Source organism: Plectrocnemia conspersa, unplaced genomic scaffold, assembly GCF_051122295.1.
Source record: "Plectrocnemia conspersa isolate PC_06_02 unplaced genomic scaffold, ASM5112229v1 ptg000007l, whole genome shotgun sequence".
Lineage (NCBI taxonomy): Eukaryota > Metazoa > Arthropoda > Insecta > Trichoptera > Polycentropodidae > Plectrocnemia > Plectrocnemia conspersa.
In genome coordinates, this window is record NW_028277171.1 from 6,975,095 (window position 1) to 6,998,394 (window position 23,300).

A 23,300-nucleotide genomic window follows, 5' to 3' on the forward strand; every position below is an offset into this window, starting at 1 on the left:
TGACCCGCGGATCACCAAGTGACCCATTTCAGTCTGCAAATATAATTTTTTTAACGTGTTACGATGTCACGACTAGACCACATATACGGTTGTTAGGACCAAAAAAAAAAAACTGCCCCGAATAGTCTTTTTAATATTAACATTTTAATTATTTTGCCCGCAGCCAAAAAAGGTTACAGAGGCCTGATATACAGTGATATGGTTAATATTATAAAATATGAAATTATTTTGCAAAACGAAATATATTAGCCATCCGCAGTTTGAGTGGCGCTGGCGGCATGTTTATGTCTGCGCCAGTGCGGGGCCGCCGCGCAGTCGCGTTCAGTCATCGCCCGTTTGCTTCTAACTGGGTGTAATTTCGGTTTTGATTTACACTTCTGACTAAAACGACAGGTGACAATGCTGCAAAAGCATTAGTGATCTCACGGATTGTCAATCGGTGGGAACAAATCGCGTCCGCGGCGTCTATAGACGACTCCAGCCGACCTAACCTCAAAACAGCACCAACAAACGTCAAACGGCTCGACTGTGAATCCCTGTCATATTCACAGCTGTGACAACCCTGAGACCCTGTCGGAGTAACCTGAGATCACCTAGAAAGGAGAAGAACCATCTACTGGATTCTAGAACAATCTCTAGAAGGAGGAGCTAGATCGATTTTTCACTTTTGGAGTCACTGGAATATCCAAGGTATAATTTATTCAAGGCGTTATGTAATACATTTGAGAAGCTGGGATCGTATGCATTTTAATGATTTATATTATAACCGGCGAATGCCATTGTTCTAGTTCTAGTTGCATAATGGTACGTACTGCTGTCACGTTTGTTGGGTGTAACAGTGTAACAGTGTAGTCATTCATAAGTTATTTGATGGAAAAAATCGATTGCACGAACGTAACGAGTACAATTAGAATTACCCCATAGCTAATGTTATTTTAGAATTATTTTATAAAATAATTTTATGATTAATTTATAAATAATATAATAAACTCTCAGATCCATGTACAGCAAACAAATTTAGTTCGCACGTAATGAAGCGTATTATTGGGTTTAAACTTTGCTAAATTTATTTCTCAATTATTTTTTATGTTCATAGATGTCAATCATCCTGTGAAAAATATTAAATAAATCAATTTTATATTGAGAGTAGATCTATATATTATATAATAATATACATACTAAAATAAAATATTGTAGTATATATTATATATATGGTATATGTATTTCATATTTAAAAAAATCATATTCACATCCTATTTTATGAGGACAATTTAAAGGAGTAATTTATAAAATAATTGTTCCATAAAACGAATTGCTTGTGCATTACTGTTAGACAGATTAGGTGCGAGCGAGTATTGGTCAGAATAGTGAACACCTTATAAATAGGTTTTTCGAAGTAAAAATCCGAATTTATATCTTACATAAATGCATAAACAATTCGTTTAATGCAACAAAGTATTTATTTTAAATGCACATATCTCTCAAAATAATTCTCTGTTAAATAACATCCATTTTTTTTATTAGAGTCCAACTATTCGATGGAAATCGTAGTTCAAATTACTTTTTTCAAACAAATTCGTTTCAGTACACAAATTAAAAATGCAACAATAGTAAAAATAAGTTGAAATTTATGCAAATAAAATTTTAACGTAAGCATGTTAATACAATTTGTGATTTTTTTTTTACTTTTGTAGATAATTTTCTCCTATGCCCATTTATGCAGCAAAGTTAGTAAATGCGTAGTATTGAGATTTACATGAATGGTATTTTCTCAATATCTTTTTCAAACAATTGATGAAAAATAAAAATATAATTGTTTCAGTATTCCTAAATCAAATGCCACAAAAAGTATGAAAACTAAAATCATATTTAGATTTACATAAATTATACAAAGTTGTTTGTAATATCATTTTTTGACTTTAACTATGCATAGGCATAGGTAAATTGAATTTATCAAAAAAAATATTATAAAACTGACGGTTCATTATTATAAATTTATTTAATAATTATATAAAATATACTTATTTCTATATTTACATAAGTCTAGATGATTATATATAAAAACATACCGAAGTAATTATTAAATATATTTAAGTTTAAATCTATAATCTAATAAAAAATATTGATTGTATCATTCGCAACTAACTTTATGAGTTACACAAGGATTTGGGTGTTTCTTGTAATATTAATATCGATTATTATTACACCATTTTAAATTGCAATGGAGCTTTTTTTACACATTAAAATGGCTCTATTGTAAGGCGCAGAATAGAGGTCCAACGAATGATATATTAATACGAATTGCAACAAGGATAAATTATTTATTGCGGACGCTTAATCCGTATCCTGTTATTATCTCAGACGAGCGACAATTTTTTTATGGCTATTGTGTCTTCAGACTGACGAAAGCAAATTAGTGCTTCTCAACATTGAATTTAACGACCTATAAATAATCAATTTCTATTCTACTAAATAATACATTTTAGTACTCACAAGTCCAATTTGAACACATTTACCATGAATGACCATGAATTTATCCCATACCCATTGTCATTGATTACTATTTTCAATTGAAACACATGCACAATGCAAACTGATAAGTAATATAACAATATTATTTAAAATATCTGCTGTATACATTTGAATATTAATATATTAAATTAATAAAAAAAGCAAAAATATTGATTTACAGAAAGAGATCTCTTTTAATTGTTAAAAATATATTTGCCATTTTAAAAATTATATTACGTAATCCATTTTTTTTAATCTAAGCTTAAACAGACAGTCGTGCTTTGATGGTTGAAACATGAGTACGTATTTTGATATATCTGTTTTGGTGTACACTTGATTCTGATATTTAAGAAAATGGGTTTCAAAATTTTTACCAAATAGACAATTTATACAAAATTGCCACACCAATCAGAACTCTGAAGATCGTTCACTGACATCATCTCTCCGCCAGCTTTTCCACCACCGCTCGGAGAAAACATCTCGCCATTTATCGTCTGTCGCAACATATGTAAATATAATGTAATAATACTACTACTAGATTCCACCCTGAGTCTCACTGGCTACGAAGTTATCATCCCCTAGGATTTCCAAAGCTTAAATAGTAAAATAAATCAAAGCAATAAAACTAATAGAATCATTGATTTTTTTTTATTATTTACTATAAATGCAATATTAAATAATAATAAATAAATAACAACAGAAATAATTATGGGAATATACGTAAAATTAACTCACTCCCAGATGTCTTCCAACAAATTAACAAATGTTTATAAATTAACTCACTACTCATAGGGTTAAAAATTAATAGGCTTGCACTTATCAATAGAAATCAAACAGTTTTACGATTCTAGATAAAGTTAAAGAACTTGGCTGGAAGGTTTTATCTCATCCACCTTATTCTCCAGACCATGCTCCTTACGGATTATTTATTTCGATCGATCGCCTTTTAAACGAAAAAAATAAAATGTAGACAATGTAAAAAAAGGACTATCCGAATATGTTGCATCACATATTTTAAGCTAATGGAATTAAAAAATAAACGAAAGATAGGAGAAATTTATATCTTTAGAAAGAAATTATATTTTTAATCATTAAAATAAATTTAAACACTAAAAAGTGATTTTCTTAGATTTATTAAAAAAATTACATTCTATTCCAAGTATTCCATTTTTTAATTCAGTAATTTTAAAAAGTTTATACAACGAAATTTTTAGGGTTGTCTTTGTTTGAAGTGATATAAGAATTGTCGAGGACTTTCAAGATCCATATGGGTCATGTGGAGTTCGCTTATATGCGATTCTACCCTTACCGATTTCAGCATCTCTATTTGAATCCCCGGGCAGTAACCTTTGAACCCTTGCCTTACTTTGTACAGTTCAGGGTCACATAAATTTTCTCATAAATACTTTAGGTAAAAAATATGATTTTTTTACTTTTCAGTGAAGTTCTAAAGGGCATGCGAAAAATCTAATAGCCACGTTTACTTAAAATATTTATATTAAATAAAAGTAAGAGGTATTACATAATATTATGTCACAAAAATTAAAGCATCTTATTTTAAACAAGCTTACATTTTAAACAGATACACAATTTATTAACCAAAGTCTAGAAAATATTCGATATATTAATCGGAATCTACATAACTTACTTAGAAATTAAATATAATGTAGTAGTATTTAGTTTTGATTAAAATGTTTATTTTTTATTTTATATACTTAATATATATTGGCCTTAGAAAGCGGTACCCCTAAGTTTTCTCTATGTTTGTAAGCATTATTTTCAAGGGTTTATTCTCAAAACGTTTCGTGAATTAACGAGTATCATTACGTGACCCAAATTTGGGTCGCGATTTAAGAGTTTAAAACTTATGGTCAGGATTTGTACAATACTTAAAAGGTTAAGAAATCGAAAAAACAAATGGATTCTTAATCCTTACATAATTTAAATATCAATAATAATATTAAAAAAGCTGTAAGATATGATATTTCAATCATTTAAATATTACAAGATTTTATTAAAAATTTTCAGTATTATTTTATAATAAATATTTATATATTAATGTAGCCTGTATTCATAAGTTAACTTAGTTCAAAAATAGATAGAAGTCTTTCCGGTTGCTTTAATATCTTTATTTTTTTATGCTGAGATATTACTTCCTCTTTAGCTTTATTGATTGTGTAAGCATCCAATGCCTATTTTATTTACTTTTACATCGTTTCGATAAAGTTTATACATCGTATTTTTTTTCCTACTCAGCAAACGTTAGGTACCCATGTATACATATATACCTACTAGTTCTTATGTGTATCGTTGATCACCAAAGTTGTGCACCTTTTTGCGAATTCGCGTCACACGCTCGCATCTTTGGGTCATTAGTTTCACGACCTATGGATACCTCCGAAACACACAGTTACCGTATAGTTTTAACGGTAAACACCGTGATATTGACCCGCTCGTGTATTCGCATGGCAATTATCGTGTGATATATCCATTTATGTACTGTGTATTCCGGGTATGTCATTCGTAAAAAAATCAACGTGATAAAATGACAAATTGATGGAGCCGGTTCGAAGGAACGCGCGACAATAACATTTTTTTATGAAAGAGGATCATATGATAAGTAACCATAATCAATAACGAAATTATTAATGTCAAAATGTATTTTTCATATTGCTTTTTCTCATAATAGTAAAAATGAGATTGCCTATGCTGTTTTGAGTTGGATTTCTCTCAATTTGGAACGATTTCTATTATAGAATTATTGATTACATTTTCTTGATCGTTGTCCTTGATATGTCGATGTGCTTTCATTTTTATGGTTTGTTTGTATTTCCTGTTCTGCTAATTCTTCTTGTATATCATATTATAATATTTAGAAATTTAAAACATTAAAAATTTATAAAGATGCAATTAGCAGGACCAACCATAATCGTTGCGTCACAATTAGTTATAAAAAATCTGGAAAAATAGCCATAAAATTATTAAATGTGTGTTTTTAAAAATTAAAGCGGTCTTCAACCTTCTCAAATGAAAAACGCAAAAAGCTATTTAAACGTCCGGACGGCGGCTTCTGTCATATACAGCCGGCATATTTGCGCGCGATCGAAAAATGTGCCAAATAATCGCAATTCTTAAATTGTCATATTATTAAAATTACGCTACTGATAATTACAAAAGTTTGTGTGGGCACTCACCAATACAATATCAGTGAAAACTTTTCGGTCGTAAATATTCAATTTACGCAAAATCTTTGTCGGCTTTTGCAAATGGCATAAAAATTATACTTCAGAATACGAACACCACATGTGTGGCTATTCTAGAATTTGTTGCCATCAATTCTAAATGAGAATTCGTTATGGTGTGACATTTATATAAACGATTTAGGAAAATACATAAGGATATTTGAAACGTTTTTAAAAAAAAAATCAAGTACCACTAATTATTTAAAAAAATTTAATTTTGTATGAAAAAAATATAATAACGATATCTTTTAGAAGAACATACTATCAAAAATATAATTAATCCCTTTTGGTGCCCTAAAATATTCAAAGATGTCAGTAAAAGTCTGTTGAAGTCCCTGATAAGCATGTGGTATTATAACTTGACTACGTGACCACGATGCAGCGCTCGACATGCGTGTTAACCATAGGACGCCTACGCGCATACTGAAATTGATCCGAGTTACTCGTTCTTTCTGTTTGCGAAACACAATATCATTATCTCTCTCACTGTCGTCACACAACACGCGAGAGAGCGAAAGGTGAAGTATCTCACCGCTCGCGCTCGAAAGAGCAGCTCCGACTTCGGTCCTTTTGCCGACAATGTTCGGAAGCGCTCTAAGCTGGCCAAGTCGACTGAATTACCCCCCCCCCTTTACCTCCCGTTCTCGGTATCCTCGGACAACTTCCGAGAGATTTTAGAGCGGACAGAACCGAATTCGACCTAAGTAACCCACTATATTCTCCATCCTTGGCCAACCTTGGCCAACTTACAGAGAGTGTAGTGCAGGCAAATCAGGTTGTGCGATACGATTCGATGCGATGATTAATTTATATTCAAGTGGTATGTAATTTAGACGATGATATTATTATTTTTTCCGTACTTTTGCACAGCCTTAACTTCAAAAAACCTGTCAATTGAATGACAAAAGTATCGTACGTATCAGTGGTTAGAAATATATAATATCAAAAACAGAAAAATATTAAAAAACCTTCACTAAAATAAGAAAAGTTTGCGTGATTAGATACGACCCGATAATTTCCTTCCGACGCTGTCAACGAAATTACCAAACTTTTCCACCCGTCGAAAAACCTTTTGAGCGGATTGAGAACTTTTGACATCTCATCAAATTGATACCTTTATTATAATATTAATAAAAATATGGACCATTATCGAAGTCATCTGTGAGTAATCATGGACTCTCGACCGCAAAGTGGGAACGTACCGTATAAACCATATAAACCGTCAAACCGAGGTTAAACCAGCACTTTGGAAGATCCACGTATACTAGCATGGCGCATCGATAATTTTCCAAAGTTGGATGATTTAGTATGCTCCTAAGTGCTCTGGCTAACCGCGCACTTAGTCAATCGGTACTAATGCCCCCGCCGGAGCCAAATTGCTCAGACCTCTCGTAATTCAACCAACGTCGGTACCGCTGATGGTTATCGGCTATCATAATATTTAATTCTGCGATGCCATAGCTCATCCAGAGCCATCTACGAGCGATTAGATTGTCGATCTGGACCATTAATGGGGATAGCTGTCCTAGTCAGTGCAAAATCCGATCACTCTCTTGAGAACTATTCAAGTTATTGAAGGGATATATACTATAGATGAACGACAAAGAGTTGCCATTTTCACAATGATCTCCAGATTTAAAAAAGCATACGATATTGTAATGTATTACACCTTAGAAATTTCCGGGTGAATGATTGCAAAATAATGCATAGATTAGCTTGACTGTCCTAAATAAAAAATTCAATAGGACAGAAGATCACGTAAATTGTTAAACTATGGTTTGATACGTACTAAAAAAATAAAATATTTATATTCAGTAATAGCATAGCAACCAAGAGTTTATATCCACTTTTCATCATTCTGATGTAATATGTTGACTTCTTGCAAACTATATTTCATAACTAAATACAAACTCGTTTCTAGCGTGTGTATCTTGATATATTATATTAGGATAACTAAGAAACTGTCTCATGGGTCAAAAGTTCGCATATCACGATACGTTGAGACAAAAGTTCGCACGTAAACTTACCCCACCGCGAACCTAGCGTTTAAGGTCTGAGTCGAGTGTAAAGCCATCTGCACTGCTTTATCAAAATTATTTAGATCCTTATTTAGATTATGAACGTAATATATTTTCCCGAGTAGTAAAACAAGTAACATCCTTTAAGCTAGGGCAAAGGTTTTGTATAATTTAAAGTTCATGAAGACAAAGCCGAAAAAATATGTTATCACATCTTTTCACATGTAAAGTTATCATTTTATTTACGCCTTATGTTCGAAAACGCACATATTAACCGAGAATTTTAAGTGAAAGTTTCTTTAAGATTTTTTCTCTCCAAAAATAATCTAATTTGCACCAGCGCTGCATCGTTCATCTTCTAATTTCGAAAGTGTGAAGATCACTTTCGAAGCACACATTCAGAATTATCATATTATACATTGGTGTGTGTGTGTATTATACAAACATAATAATGTTCTTATGATTCGTTCCAACTCGCTTTTCGTTGCCGTTAAAAGCAATCAAATACGAGAGGAAGACTCGCTTTCAGTACCCGGCAAAAAATCTCCTCTTAATACGTAATGAATATTTCATGACGAGTCGCATAATTTAGTGCTGGGGATTATACGAATTTATTATGTGGAATTATAAAATTTCGCCGTTTAAAACGACACTGTGAACATTCCGAGAATATGGAAATGCTCGTATAAAAGCTAATGACGTGAAAGACGCGCTTCTTCGAGGCGAGATAATGGCGATGATTGCGGATTGCTTGTTTGTTTTGGTTTAAAAAGTTAATGTCTGTATACATAAATAAATACTAACTAAGCTTAGGCAAGCTAGGCTAAGATAATAATATCTAAAATTAATCAAGCAATTGCCACTGATAATTAAACTCATTTTTAGGTATGCTACACTACATAGTTCTAACTAAATTTTTTTTTAATTGTAATGCATACGTATATCTAAAAATAAAAGTAAAACTATTAAGCTTGTTCTATTTAGATAAAACTAATATATAAAACAATCGAAAAATCAACCAGTGGTGCCATAAAAATAATTAAACACTACAAAATAATAGCGGATCACGTAGCCAATTGCTGCGCTGATCTCTGGTTGTTTGTTATTTGTTATAATTTTCAGCTAAAAAAATTGCAACTAAAGTACCCAATAATTTAAATGCGTTTATTTTAATAAGACTAAAAAATATTTGTTTCGTGACCATAAGTGCCGGTAGATTAGCTACAATTTAAGCCGTTCAAATTTGAGCGAAACACTTATATAATATAAAGCACACAAAAAAAAGAAACAGTAATTTAACATAGAAAAATACGGCTTAGAGAGCACATTATCTGAGGGTACAGACCCTAAGCGACACGCCAACTAGGAGCTGTTAGTCAGTGAGGCGCGTAGATGAGGATGGAGTAGCGTAGACTCCAACCTAATCTTGTGATATGTAAATATTAATGAGACAAACTATTCATTCGCCTATTTTTTAAAGCAAAATTACAATTAAATTTATCCTTTTCTCTCTAGACAAATTATATAGTTGTATATATATAATTCATATATGCCTTATGGTTCAGGTAAAAGGATCGGAATAGAGAAATCGGTTTATTGTTCAGCCATGCCTACGCACGATTGAGGCGTAACATCTCTTGTCATGTCCTAAGATGTCACATTAATCACGGTTGACATCTCGAATTTGCAACTGCTCTCGACCGTGACCACCACGGAGCCTTGGGATCGAGGCAACACCCGTTGCGGAGTCCGAATATCCTGACACGATCCTCGATGTTTGACGTACATCATTTGTCAGGCATGGAACCTGCCCGAGTTTGACAAATCAAAGTCTTGGATCTTTGCTGCAACTTTGTAACCGCGTCAGGATCCAGACAGCAGAATTAAGCGTCTAATAAATCAGGTTCCTAATTGCGAGTGTGCCAGTTTCCCGTAGCTGTGTGATAAATGCGAAACGTCTTCCGGGCGGGTTCAATTTCGCGAGAAACGCGAATTTGGACTTGTCAAAAATTAACGTCGAGGTGATTTAACGGTCACTGGAAAGTTCCGAATTAGTATTAATCAAGCTACATTAGATTGGTCATATTTAATGATTAATATTTAAAAAAAAGGGGACATGTTTTTTTTTACAAATTTATTATTTTTAATTATTTATAATAATTATTATTAAAATAAAAGGCAAAACTGGGCCATGGTAGAATCCTTGTATATGACAAACTATTCGAATATCGATAAGTAAATCTATATTTTGCTTTTATAAAAATATACACATGTACATTGAAATTTATAAGAAAACAAGTTGATTTATAATAAGCTGCATATTTATTGTAATTTTAAAAATAACGCATTGAAAGTTTCGTATTTTAAATAATCAGTATAATAGACCAGTGACTCATACTCAAAAGATCTGTGTTCGAATCTCATATGAACCTTTGTGTTTTTCAATTTTTATCGTTTCTAGGAGATTATAATTAGTAATTATCAAATAATTACAATTTATATCAATCATCACAGATTATGTTTTCCAGATTTTTCTAATCTCAAAGGTGAATATCGTAATGATTAATTATAATCGAGCTAGGTTAAATATATTAGGTATAAAAATTCTATTAATGAGCTTTTTTGGATCATATATGTATAAAATAAATAAAACTGGTTCTTAACTCTTTGTTTTGATTATTCCTGCCATTGAAAACACCCGCTTAGTAGCAGTTAATGCTGGCTTAATCATTATGCCTGCACTACACTCTCTGGAAGTTGGCCAAGGTTGGCTAAGGAGGGAGAATATAGTGGGTTACATCGGTCGAGTTCGGTTCTGTCCGCTCTAAAATCTCTCGGAAGTTGTCCGAGGATACCGAGAACAGGAAGTAAAGTGGGGGTAATTCAGTCGACTTGGCCAGCTTAGAGCGCTTCCGAACATTGTCGGCAAAAGGACCGAAGTCAGGGCTGCTCTTTCGAGCGCGAGCGGTGAGATACTTCACCTTTCACTCTCTCGCGTGTTAAGTCACGAGAGGGAGAGAGATAATGATATGGTGTTTCGAAAACTGAGATAGAACGGGTAGCTCGGTTCAATTTCAGTATGCGCGTAGGCGTCCTATGGTCAACACGCATGTCGAGCGCTGCATCGTAGTCACGTGGTCAAGTTATAATACCACATGCTTATCGGGGACTTCAACAGACTCTTACTGACATCTTTAAATATTTTATGGCACCAAAAGGGATTAATTATATTTTTGATAGTATATTCTTCTAGCAGATATCGTTATTATATTTTTTTTCATATAAAATTAAATAATTAAAAAACAATTAGTGGTACTTGATTTTGTTAAAAAAATCGTTTCTAATATCCTTATGTATTTTCCTAGATCGTTTTATATAAATGTCACACCATAACGAATTCTTATTTGGAATCGATGGCGACAAATTCTAGGATAGTCACAGATGTGGTGTTCGTAATCTGATGTATCATTTTTATGCCTTATGCATTTTGCAAAAGCCGACAAAGATTTTGCGTAAATTGAATATTTACGATTGAAAAGTTTTCACTGATATTGTATTGGTGAGTGCCCACACAAACTTAATAAAATGACAATTTAAAAATTGCGATTATTTGGTACATTTTTCGATCGCGCGCAAATATGCCAGCTGTACGTGACAGAAGCCGCCGTCCGGACGACATATTAAATTTGTGGCAGTATGGTCGCTTACTCGTCGTAATGTCTTAAGTCTCGGCCGACTTTAGTTGTAACTTCGGTTCGGACAACTTCCAGAGAGTGTAGTGTAGGCATTAGGAATGCTTTAAGCGGTGCGTCGAACGTTTTTTTTTATTTTGAGAAATTATCTAGTTATCTAAAATATTTTTTCATGTTATTTAGACACAAGTCATTTATAATAAAATCATGCTATGCGTTTGAAATCCTTGTAAAAGCAGATTTATAGTCAAATCCAATTTATTACATTTAAACGTATTTAAAATTCTACTCTTAAAAGATTAACTTATAAACATCGTCTTGCATAACATATTTTAACTGTGATATAATTTGTCAAATATTATATTGAAAATTAATATGAATACTATTTGAATATTTGCCTAAATATTTAACTCTCGAAGAGTAGAAAAATCCGAATATCGAATATTTTGGTTGGAATCTTAACGCCGAAGTTTCGCCGAAGTATTCGTCAGTTTCTGAAACTGCGTGTCTAGTATTTTCTTTTTGTTATAAAATATTTTTCCTAAACAAATTTGACCACAATAGTACAATTTTAACCATATAATAAGTTTTGCCCAAGTAGCAATAACAATAATTAAAAAATATGAAATATATATCAATATTTTCTTTTCCATATAATATCAATCCTAATAGTAAATATATATATTTTTAAAATTACATATTTTTATAATTACAAAAGTCAACTCAACTATTTTAATAATTAATTATCCTTGTGTGATGATGTCACTCTTAACATTCAGGAAAACATATATCTATATTTGACTAAACTTTTATGGGTGTAAGTAAAACTGTATGTGCTTTTTATATGAATATTAACTCAATAGTATACAAATTTATTGTATATTACCTTTTTAGAATATCTATAAAACAAAATAATATTTTAAATGTCGGGCGCAGGCCCTCTAATGACGCAAAATCTAGGGTTGCGCTAAACTCTTTTTTGCTCTTTAAATTATGATTTTTCTAAATAGTCGTCAAAAAAATTTTATTTTTACATATTGTCAATTTGGTTTTAAAGTTAATTAACTTGAGTATAATTATTCAGTGCATGTTAAAATATACAGATAATACTATGTAAATGCCGTTGAAGTGATGCTGAATTGCAGCTACATCAGAGTACTGCTTTTTTTTTTTGAAAGAAATATGTATATAATACATTTTGTTAATTAGCATGCTATTTTTAAATTAAAAAAATAAATACTTAACGACTATAAAAAATATAATAAACATGTATGTTATCAATAGAAATAATTGACTAAATACCGTCAACGATTGATTCTCAAACCTTTCCCCCATGATTCGCCGCTAACATTCCATTCCGTGACTAAATTCCCTTCGAACCCATATAGCACACATAGTCGGAGATTTTGTGGGGTCGTTCTAATTGACATCGATCGATCAGATTCACGAATTTGAATAGGAACACATTACAATGTTATAGAATAAGCCGTTCTGATTTATGTCGTTCATGAATGTCAAAATAATTACATCGAATTTAAATTGCTGAAATTAACTCTGCCGCTGATAAATATTACAAATTAGTGCTAATTATGCAAAGCGTACAAAGGAGCTCTTCGTTTCGCATGCCGAAATATGTAAATATAATGGCTTTTAAGCCAAGTCGAAATTGTGAGATTCCAGATCCGTTCCATATTTGGAGTTGAGAGTGAAAATAGTTGTTAATACATATGTAACACTATCGATAGTTATATTTTTGATTAAATGATTAATAAACAATTTATTTGACATACATTTAGTACGTAACATCAGGATGTACCATTTACATTTCAATGATGATTAGCACATATCCGGTTTATTGAATAACAAAAAAATATACTACTTTCATATGAATGAATATTAAGATAAAGAACCGGATTCACTGCAAGCTGAAGATGGTGTTAAATTATTTTTCGTTGTAGCTAATCTTATATGCGCTTGATAATATGAACCAGTTATTATATTATTTTATTCTGGAAATGTGTCAAAAGAACTGGAATATCCTCCTCGCGCATATTTGTTAACAGTCTGTTCTCGATCTCAAGCTCTTTAATGATTGACATATTGGTTACCTTTGCTGCCTAAGGTATTAGGAGCATTCATGTTAAAGCCATATACTATTCACCTCAGTAATTTTTTATATATTCCATGTTTCATCATCAATACATTGTGCTTATGTTTTGGTTTTATATAATGTCAGGGGTGTATAATTTTTGTGAACAATTGCGATTTTCATGTACAGTTTGAACATTTTAGTGGGTGCGTCCGTAGGCTTCAGGCGTCTCTGAAGAAGGTTCGACTCTGGATTCCTAACGCAGCGGCATTTTCTACGATCTTTAATGGTCTAAAGTTAGTTCATACGAGCTTAATGAGTCCAAGTTGGAGAGCTAATAAAGTTCTGATGCCTTGAATTCCGAAGTAAATGTATATAGAGATGCTAGGGAAAGTCTTTGAGGAAGTTTCTGAGAAAGTGATCGTTGGTTGTTCGTGTTCCTGTATTTCTACCTATATGAGATTTATTTTTCCGCTCCTTTCGGTGGAACGGCCAATTATAAAAGGGTGAAGAATTTTTGGCGATCCTGAATGCATGAGTTAAGCCTTTTTAACAGGTACTTTGACTTAATCTACGAAAATGTTTTCTCACGGTGGTTTCCTATTTTACTAAAGAAGTCTTGTACGTTCTAAACTCGTCTTCGTATTTTTACACATGGTGAGTAACTTTATTAGAAGAGCTTATGATTTAATATCATAATTATTTCAATTCTCACGCCTGTATATTTTGATAAAAGCTTTTATTTTTTAGACTTATAGTTTATTTATTTTATCCATAAATTAATCCATTCACACATTCGTGTAAATGAGAACTATACTTTTGTCAAGTTCATCAATCGAACCACTTCTCTATTCACAGTTAGAAGGATTAACGTTTAATAATAATCATAAAAAGCCAGTTCGACTTGTGATACAGCGTTTTAATAGTTTGAGAAAAAATGAGTGTTTGTTAAAATTAAACACCGTGAGAAGGTACGCGCCATAAATAAGCCTTTCATCAACACCTTTATACATAATTCATTTTATTGTTGTTATCTATACAAAACATTTTAGTTCTCAACTTAGGAAAATGAGTATTTTACTGACCTAACGCATGATTTGACCCTTTGAGGAGTATCGCCGTACATGTACGGTGGTCAATCTATCACTGTTTTGAGGTACCCCAGCTAGCTATATATTTACATATACATATAATTAAAAAAATATTATTTAATTTAAATTAATATTAATAATTTCTATAGAAAATAATACCAATTAATTAAAGAGTACGAAATAAATTAGCGTAAAAAAATTATTTTGTATTAATTTTATAAAAAATATTGATAACCTCTGTGTTAACATTAAAAAAGCACAAAATAAATATTTAAAATAAATTAACGAAATTTATTATTAGATCAGTAATAAAATAAATTATTAAAACACACTAATACAAAAAATGTAGTAAAATATCAAAGCAATAAAACGTCGAGAATCGCTGTTTTTTTCTATAATTTACCATAAATGAAATATAAAATAATAATAAATATATAAAAACATACATGATAATGTAATAATGTGTATAAATTAACTCACTACTCAAAGGGTTAAAATACTAATTAAAAATATATTTTGCCATTAAGTTTGTTTTCCTAATTTATCATAGTAAAAATGCATTTTTTTCCGTATATATTCAAAAATAAAATTGACTAAAAAATAATGATCCAGTTAGAAAAAACGTTTAAATTTACATACAAATTGGTTTATATTATCTTTGTGAAAAAATTATTTATCTCATCTTTGTAGAAAACTTAATAAAAAATAATTAAAATATTTAATAAAAATACACCATTCGTTTTTTCCGTATATTTTTAAAAATAAATCGACGATATATTATTGAATAAAAAATAATGATACAGTTAAAAATATATTTAAGTTGATTTATCTTATCTTTGTGGCAAACATATATTAAGGATTTATATGGTTTATTAATTAATAGTTATTTGAAAAAATTCTACTTGCGTAAAATAAAATTTACCAAAATGTTATAATTATCAAAATAACCAGGTGTGACGGCTGACACGCAGTGTTTCCGTTACTAAAAATATTCTTTCATACATTAACTATTAAGGTTTTCATATCTAACGACGTAATATGTTCGTTTCGTTGCGTTTGAGTTCAGACCGTCTTCGTCATATATTCTCGACGAGAATGCTTTAACGGAAACTGAATGTGTCTGAACTTAAACGAACCAGACAAGATGTACCATATAAACGTGCAGTTACGTTCAGAATGGATTAGGATAAATTAATTGAACTCGTTACAGAAAGTGTACTTGTATATATATATATATGTATATATATATATATATATATATATATATATATATATATATATATATATATATATATATATATATATATATATATATATATATATATTTGTATATAAAACAATCAAATTTGTAGTAGCTGTTTTTACTGTCATTAAATTTGTTTTGATAATTATATTTTTTTTCAATAAATGGATCAACTATGTTTTAGAACCATTCTTACCATGTAAATAGTTACGTGTGAATGTAGAGTGTCTGAAGCATACTAGGTACTGAAGATGTGTGGCGAAAAAAAAATTATATGCTGAGAATATTAAATATATGATAATGAAAATGAGGCCTTATCGTCAACGCTGTTGATTAAAGCCCCGGCTCCACTGTGACAGTAAGCGACATGAAACAGCTACGAGGGAAGTGGGAAGTCGCTTTCCATGTGTTGCTGTCCTTACGTCACTTAATAATAAAATCACGATCTTTCCCCTATGCATGCGAACAATTCAATCCTTTTTAATATGCAACAATGACGCGAGAAGTAATAAATCGACATTTGACTGTATTCATCAAATAATATATTAACGTTTTTCGATTCTCACGATTGACTTTCTATTTGCATTAATGTCACATCACGTTCGCGTTTTTAATAGTCATAATAATTTAACGCGAATGTCACGTTCAAGTTTCGCTTATTTTTTACGCTCTAGTCATGCATTCATATGCGTTTTTTTCGATTTGATCAACAGATTCGTGCAAATTTCCTCACGAAGCAATCCGATACGTTTTCATTGATGTTCTCTTTTTATTATATAATTTTCCATGAGAACCGCTGCACAGACTAGTAACATACGTAACTCGATATGACATGTCGTTGACCGGTCGTAGTGTTAGTTTTACCTTTTATATAAGGTATTACAGGAATTTTATAATTAACGTCAGGATCATCGCGTTGTAAAAATGCACCGGCGGGTCGCTTTTTTTTACGTTGACCCAATTTTATGCAATTTTTTGCGGTGTTCTGCCAAGGCAATGTAGCTTTTTTGCATTAAAATTTTAGTGGGACAGTCATGACAGTAGCATCACGGAATGTGACGACACGGTATTGTAAAATTTCACTTTTTCGCGTTTTTGCCGAAATTAAACGTAATGCGGAATTTGAGGCATGACATTTTTGCGCTTTTATGGTATTCGGTGGCATTTTATGGTGTAGAATTGCTACTAGAGATTCTAATTCTCAGTGCATTATGAAATACTGTAAATAGAGGAATAAAGAATATGTATGTTTTTATTTATTTAATATATAATTAAAAGAAAAAAGCAAATGCTTTTCTTAAATTTATTTATAAACATTTAAAAAATATGTATATTATGATAATATGTTCATATATATGTTATACATATCAACTAAAATATAACAATCATATTTTGATTTTATTTACTATGTATTTATGCGACAAAAACCCTTGCAAAAAAATAATTAATTTAGCGACATATTTGAGAACTTTTATGTAGTTTTTGCAATAAATATCTATATTTCATTCTGTAAATATTGGTTTAAATAATTGTGCAATCTATTTGTTTTCAATATTTGGAATATTTTCAACTATGAATTTCCTTCTCTTTCGGTAAAGTTAATATTTGCTTAATAAAATCATTCTTTAACTCTTCTGCAATGGTTGTATATTTCTCATTAATGTCTAAAGAATTTGTTCATATGATGGTTTTGGTGAAAGAAGTCATTACCTATGATACATCTAAGAAAAATCTCTTATGAGACTAGTTTATCCTTGTTATTTAATTTATACCTCAAACTCTTTAAGTATATATGTATAATATATAATACGTATTAAGGAAAATATTTTATTTAACATTTTTTAAACTAAATTAATAAATACTTTCGCTAAATGAGTCGTAGCATTTTAACTTCCTTCTCTAGCAATATATCCTAAAATATAAATTTCCATGATTTTTTTATCTTCCAGAAAATATTGTTCGAAAACTCCCATGATTCAATTTTAACTACTACTTCAATGAATAATAACTATTAGTTTAAAAAAATTAAATAATATTTTTAAAATGAAATTTCAATTCTCTACTACCTACATACAAGCTTAAGATCCATATTAACTGTTGAACCATATTAACCCTTAAAAATTTAAAAATAAATTAAATTAAAATATCAGATACACAAATTCTTTATAGTTTGTACAGTTATTATACAACAATAATTAAGATCAAATATATGTTTATGTTTCCGTTGTAAAACATTGGAAATTAAGCAAATTAAGTAAAACATTGGAAATTAAACAAATTACAAATTAAGCCTTTCTATGAATAAATATACTATAATAACATACTATCTAGTTTTATAGGACATACCAATTCTTAATTGTTTATACAGTTATTACACAACAATAATTAATTAATTGGATCAAATATTTGTTTATGTTTCCGTTGTAACGCATTGGGCTAATGTCTGTCATAATATAACGAATGCCTTTCTATGAATAAATATACTATAGTAACTTTTATAAGATACACCAATTCTTAATTATTTGTACAGTTATTACAAAACAATAATTAATTTCAAGCATTTCATAAGAAATTGGATTAAATATTTTTTAATGTTTCCGTTGTAACGCATTAAGCTAACGCCTGTTACGCTACAACTAAAAACTTACTGTAAATAAATATACTATAATAACATACCATCTGATTTTATAGAATACATAAATTATCAGCCGTTTATATAGTTTTTATATAACAATAATTAATTTAGAGCATTTCATAAGAAGTGGATTTAATATTATATTTTATTACTCCGTTGTAACATATTGGGCTAACGCCTGCCATATTACAACAAAAGACTTACTGTAAATAAATATATATATATATACATGGTTTTGTAGAATACACAAATTCTCAATCGTTTATACCCTTATTTTACAACAATAATTAATTTCAAACAATTCATAAAAAAATATTTTTTAATGTTAAATTATATTTAATGAATATATTATATATAAAAAAATGAGTTTGTTTCTCATAATTTATGCGCTGAGTTATCTTATAATTAAACATATTGCGACAAAGTCAACCCGTTCTCCTGTTTCTCACTTTTTATTAGTATTTTTATATCTTTAGTTTAGTAGATTGATGTAGATTTTATATTTATTATTATGCAGTAGGACTGAATTATCTCGCACACTAACATAAACTAGATATTTTCACAATTTTTATATAATTTTCCATGTCATTTGAAAAGCGATTTTTTAAGAAAATCAAAAGCTCACAAAAGTTAACATTTTTAGTCTCAAAATTTTTAAGCACTTACAATAATTAAATTATTGTAACATATTATTTATTACCTATTAATTCAATGCAAAACATATATAATTATATTTGACATAGTTTAAAAATAAGGCCAAATATTTATATATAAAAAATATCTATACACATGTACGACTATTATCATAACCATTCATGTTATTTTGCATGCTTTTTTAATTTTCGCATAATTATAGATGCGTCGTGAGAATTTCCTGTGCAACGTTCACTTATTTTAATATTAGTCGTATATGTACATTATTATATTTGTGTGTATGGCAACATTATATATTTGCAAATCATACATTATTATATCGACGGCGGTGATGGCAATTATGCTAATGGCGCGATGGGTCGTTGGATTGTCGCCATAAAACTGGTTACGTAACATGCATAGGTCTTTTGACGACCTTGCGGTGAGTGACTCGAAACCTTTTTTGTTACGAAACTAAGGTCGTTGTTCTAAAGGGGACTGGCCGCCTTCAACCCGTTTTGATTCCAAATTGTCTGTTTTGCATTGAAAAGCATAAATATCGACGGTTGGTTTAACTAACTGTATTTTACATAAAATAGCCGTAACTTGCGTAGCATACGTCACAAGCGGTATATGTTGAAGGTAACTAAATAGTATAAAATAAAAACTATAGTTAACAATATATTTATATATAAAAACATTAATTGTTTACAAAATAGATTTTAAAAGGGTCAATATTGCATTTTATTATTCGGTTAAAAAATTATAGCTTTAAAAATAAATGTTAACTGATCATTTTATGCGTAAATTAATTTTAATTGTTATTTCACCTATCAAATTTATATAAACATCTAGATGTTTTAAGTCTTCTCTAGGTTAAACCCAACCCAGAGAAGACAATTAAATAAATATTATCTAAGGTTAATTTAGTTCTAACGAGATCTTTTATTTAATATGTATAGGTGTTTAGTAAAATTTATTTCCGGAATATATGCATTAGATTTTTCTAATTACGATAGAAAATATGAATATATTTAAACTTCACATAACTACACTTATAAGAACAATACAATACACAAAAATAAATTCCTATTAGAATAAATATAATGTGTTACAATCAAAGTGTATACTTAATCAGTGTATGCATTTACTAGTCAATTTATGCATTGTCTAAATTAATTAATCACGCTATTTACGAGGGAATGTATGTATACTTTAACTAGTTAACGTATGCACTGAATACACAAATCATGCGTAACATATACAAAAAAGGTTTAAAATATTGTGTTGTAATGCATTTAATTGAGTCAATACCGGTATTTTGGTAGTCTGAATTATAATTTCGCTAAAAAATAAAGATAAAGTCGGAGATGGAATTAATAAGAATCGAAGAATGAATAGGTTTTATTGTAAAACAGAATCAAATTTGCTCTATCTTCTATCTTTGATCATAGACAAGTTTTTAATGTTTATTAATATCGAGTTACATTGTCATAAACATATAGAAATATTCATTACATATGTTGACTTTAGATTTAAGTGATTAAGTATTAACAAAATATTGAAACCAATATTTAATTTTATTTTCATTGGTGTAATAACACATATTTGCTGGTCGAGTTAGTTTTTATTGCAAATATAACATTATAAATAATCTTCTTTAAGAAATGAGTAGTTTTCATAGAAATAATTTAATAAAAATGTGTTTAAATCACATTATGTGTTAGATGAGTAGAAAAAAGTGGAAGCACGTTTTAGAATATTTTAGAACATATTGTATATGTTGGTATATTTACGACAGATTGTGGTTTTAATATAGGATTTAATACAAACATAATGATATCGCTCAAGGGGTGTTTTTGTGTTATAATGCTTCCTGGAAAGGCCTTGTGTATTTTTAACATTTCCTTGAAAATCATAAACAATTGTTTATCACAAATATTATATTAAAATTACCTAATAGTTATGTTTTTATATTCATAATAGTTTGTTTATAGTGTTTTATTTTTGTATTCACATTTAATTTACTCTTCAGCATGCACGACATCGAGCTGAAGAGCGTTCAGCTTCACCAGCCTGTGGACCGCTGCTTGGGCGCGTCTGGCGTGGAGATGCCGGGAGAGCACGTGATCACGGACAAGGGCCAGATCTACGTGGCTATCCAAGGCGCTAGGAACAAACCTGCCATCATAACCTACCACGACCTAGGCCTAAATCACATCTCGGCTTTCCAAGCGTTCTTTAACTATGTAGACATGAGAAAAATCCTAGACCACTTTTGCGTTTACTACGTGAACGCTCCGGGTCAGGAGGATGGATCTCCCGCTCTGCCCCTGGACTACACCTATCCCACCATGGACGAGCTAGCAGCACAGCTTGAATTCGTATTGACCCACTTCAAAATCAAAGCGTTCATCGGCTTTGGTTCGGGAGCCGGGGCCAACATTTTGGCTCGGTTCGGCCTGGTTCATCCCGATAAGGTCACGGCCCTCTGCTTGATCAATTGCGTCTCCACCCAAGCGGGTTGGATAGAATGGGGCTATCAGAAACTAAACGCTAGCTACCTGCGCTCAAAAGGCATGACTCAAGGGGTCATCGATTATTTGCTGTGGTACCACTTCGGCAACAACACCGAAGAGCGCAACCACGACCTGGTGCAAGTGTACAAGTCCTATTTCATGCAACACGTAAACCCCTCCAATTTGGCTATGTTCATCGACTCCTATATTTATAGGACCGATTTGAACATAAGCCGCGGGGACGCCGATGGTGGCAGCAGGACTCCAGGGGAAAAGCTGCCTACTTTGAGGATGCCGGTGATAAATATCACCAGCGCTTTAAATCCCCATGTCGAGGATACCGTAACGTTCAATGGCCGCTTAGATCCGACTAATTCCACATGGATGAAAATATCCGATTGCGGCATGGTGTTGGAAGAGCAGCCCGGCAAGGTAGCCGAAGCTTTCAAGCTATTTTTGCAAAGCGAGGGATACTGCACTCAGTGCAAATGAACAAAGCGAAAGCCTGCGATGGGATTTACTAGATGCTTGGATTGTTTTTCAATTCCGTTTGGTTTCCAAATCGATTTTTTAATTAATAGAGCGGCGAATTAGATGTCCAAGATCGGACGTTAGAATCTCGTTAGTTAAAACAATGTGACTGATAATTTTGACCATCGTTTTACGTTGTTCAGTAATATTTATATTTATTTAACTAATTTTATCTAGTAAAAAATTAGCATACACGTCACGAACACCCTGTAGCCGCTTCTGCCTATAACGACATTAACATAATTTTCTCTTCACTTGCATCTGGCGCTGTCTCCGTGTAATGTAATTTTCCTAATTTTATACCCAAGTACCACGTATTTAACATTTACTATGTGCAAAATTTTAACTACTCTCAAAATCGAATTATTGCACTTAGTCCATGACTAAATCGACCTCTGTTCCAAGTTAATTCAATTACGACCCTCTTCCGCCTTTACCTTTATTTATTTTTTAACCTAAAACTCAAATTGTGTTTTGTTCTGATCATATCACAACTCACAATTAAATTTCTATATACGCATTAACATACTATAATCAAGCACAATATATAATTATTGTATTAATTTTTTATTATTATTAATTCAACGCATTGTAATTTATTTTGTGATTATAAAATATATTTAAAATAAATTTACATTGTTTGTATTATAAATTTTGTATACATTCTATGTGATTGTTTTATAAAATCTGACTGTTGAATGTACTTAATTGTTTTTTTGATGAGTAAACGTTGAGAAAATTAATTGTGTGTTTGTTTTCTTTGTTAATTTATACCCTTCCTTGTTTCCATCATATATAAAAATATATATTTTAAAAATAGCTATAGATGTATTGTAGAATAGTCAATATTTACTCTTTGAAACATAACTTTTTATATAGCATAAATTTTCATTCGTAGTTGAATAAATATAATACAATAGTTTGACAATATTAAAGTTAGTTTTCCACATATCGTGCTTTGGAGAGTTTCATTTGGGAAACAGACCACGTATTTTACAATTAGGGCACGGAATATGTTTCACAAAGTTTCAAATCTAGATGCCAATTGAGAATTTCGTTAAAAGCTGCGTGTAAAATATATTATAATACAAGAGGT

At 30.8% G+C, this 23,300-nt stretch overlaps 1 protein-coding gene across 1 annotated transcript; it reads left to right on the forward strand.

Annotated features, from left to right (window-relative positions):
• The first annotated feature begins 255 nt into the window (after positions 1-255).
• LOC148233770 (protein NDRG3-like) lies at positions 256-22,947 on the forward strand. The gene is made up of 2 exons (XM_088188921.1): positions 256-690; positions 21,190-22,947. Exon 2 carries the CDS (start codon positions 21,191-21,193, stop codon positions 22,163-22,165), a length of 975 nt encoding a protein of 324 aa, XP_088045047.1. The 5' UTR covers positions 256-690; position 21,190; the 3' UTR covers positions 22,166-22,947.
• The last annotated feature ends 353 nt before the right edge of the window (positions 22,948-23,300 follow it).

Coding starts and splice junctions, on each gene's coding strand:
- LOC148233770 (XM_088188921.1), top strand. CDS start 21,191: ATGCACGACATCGAGCTGAAGAGCGTTCAGCTTCACCAGCCTGTGGAC.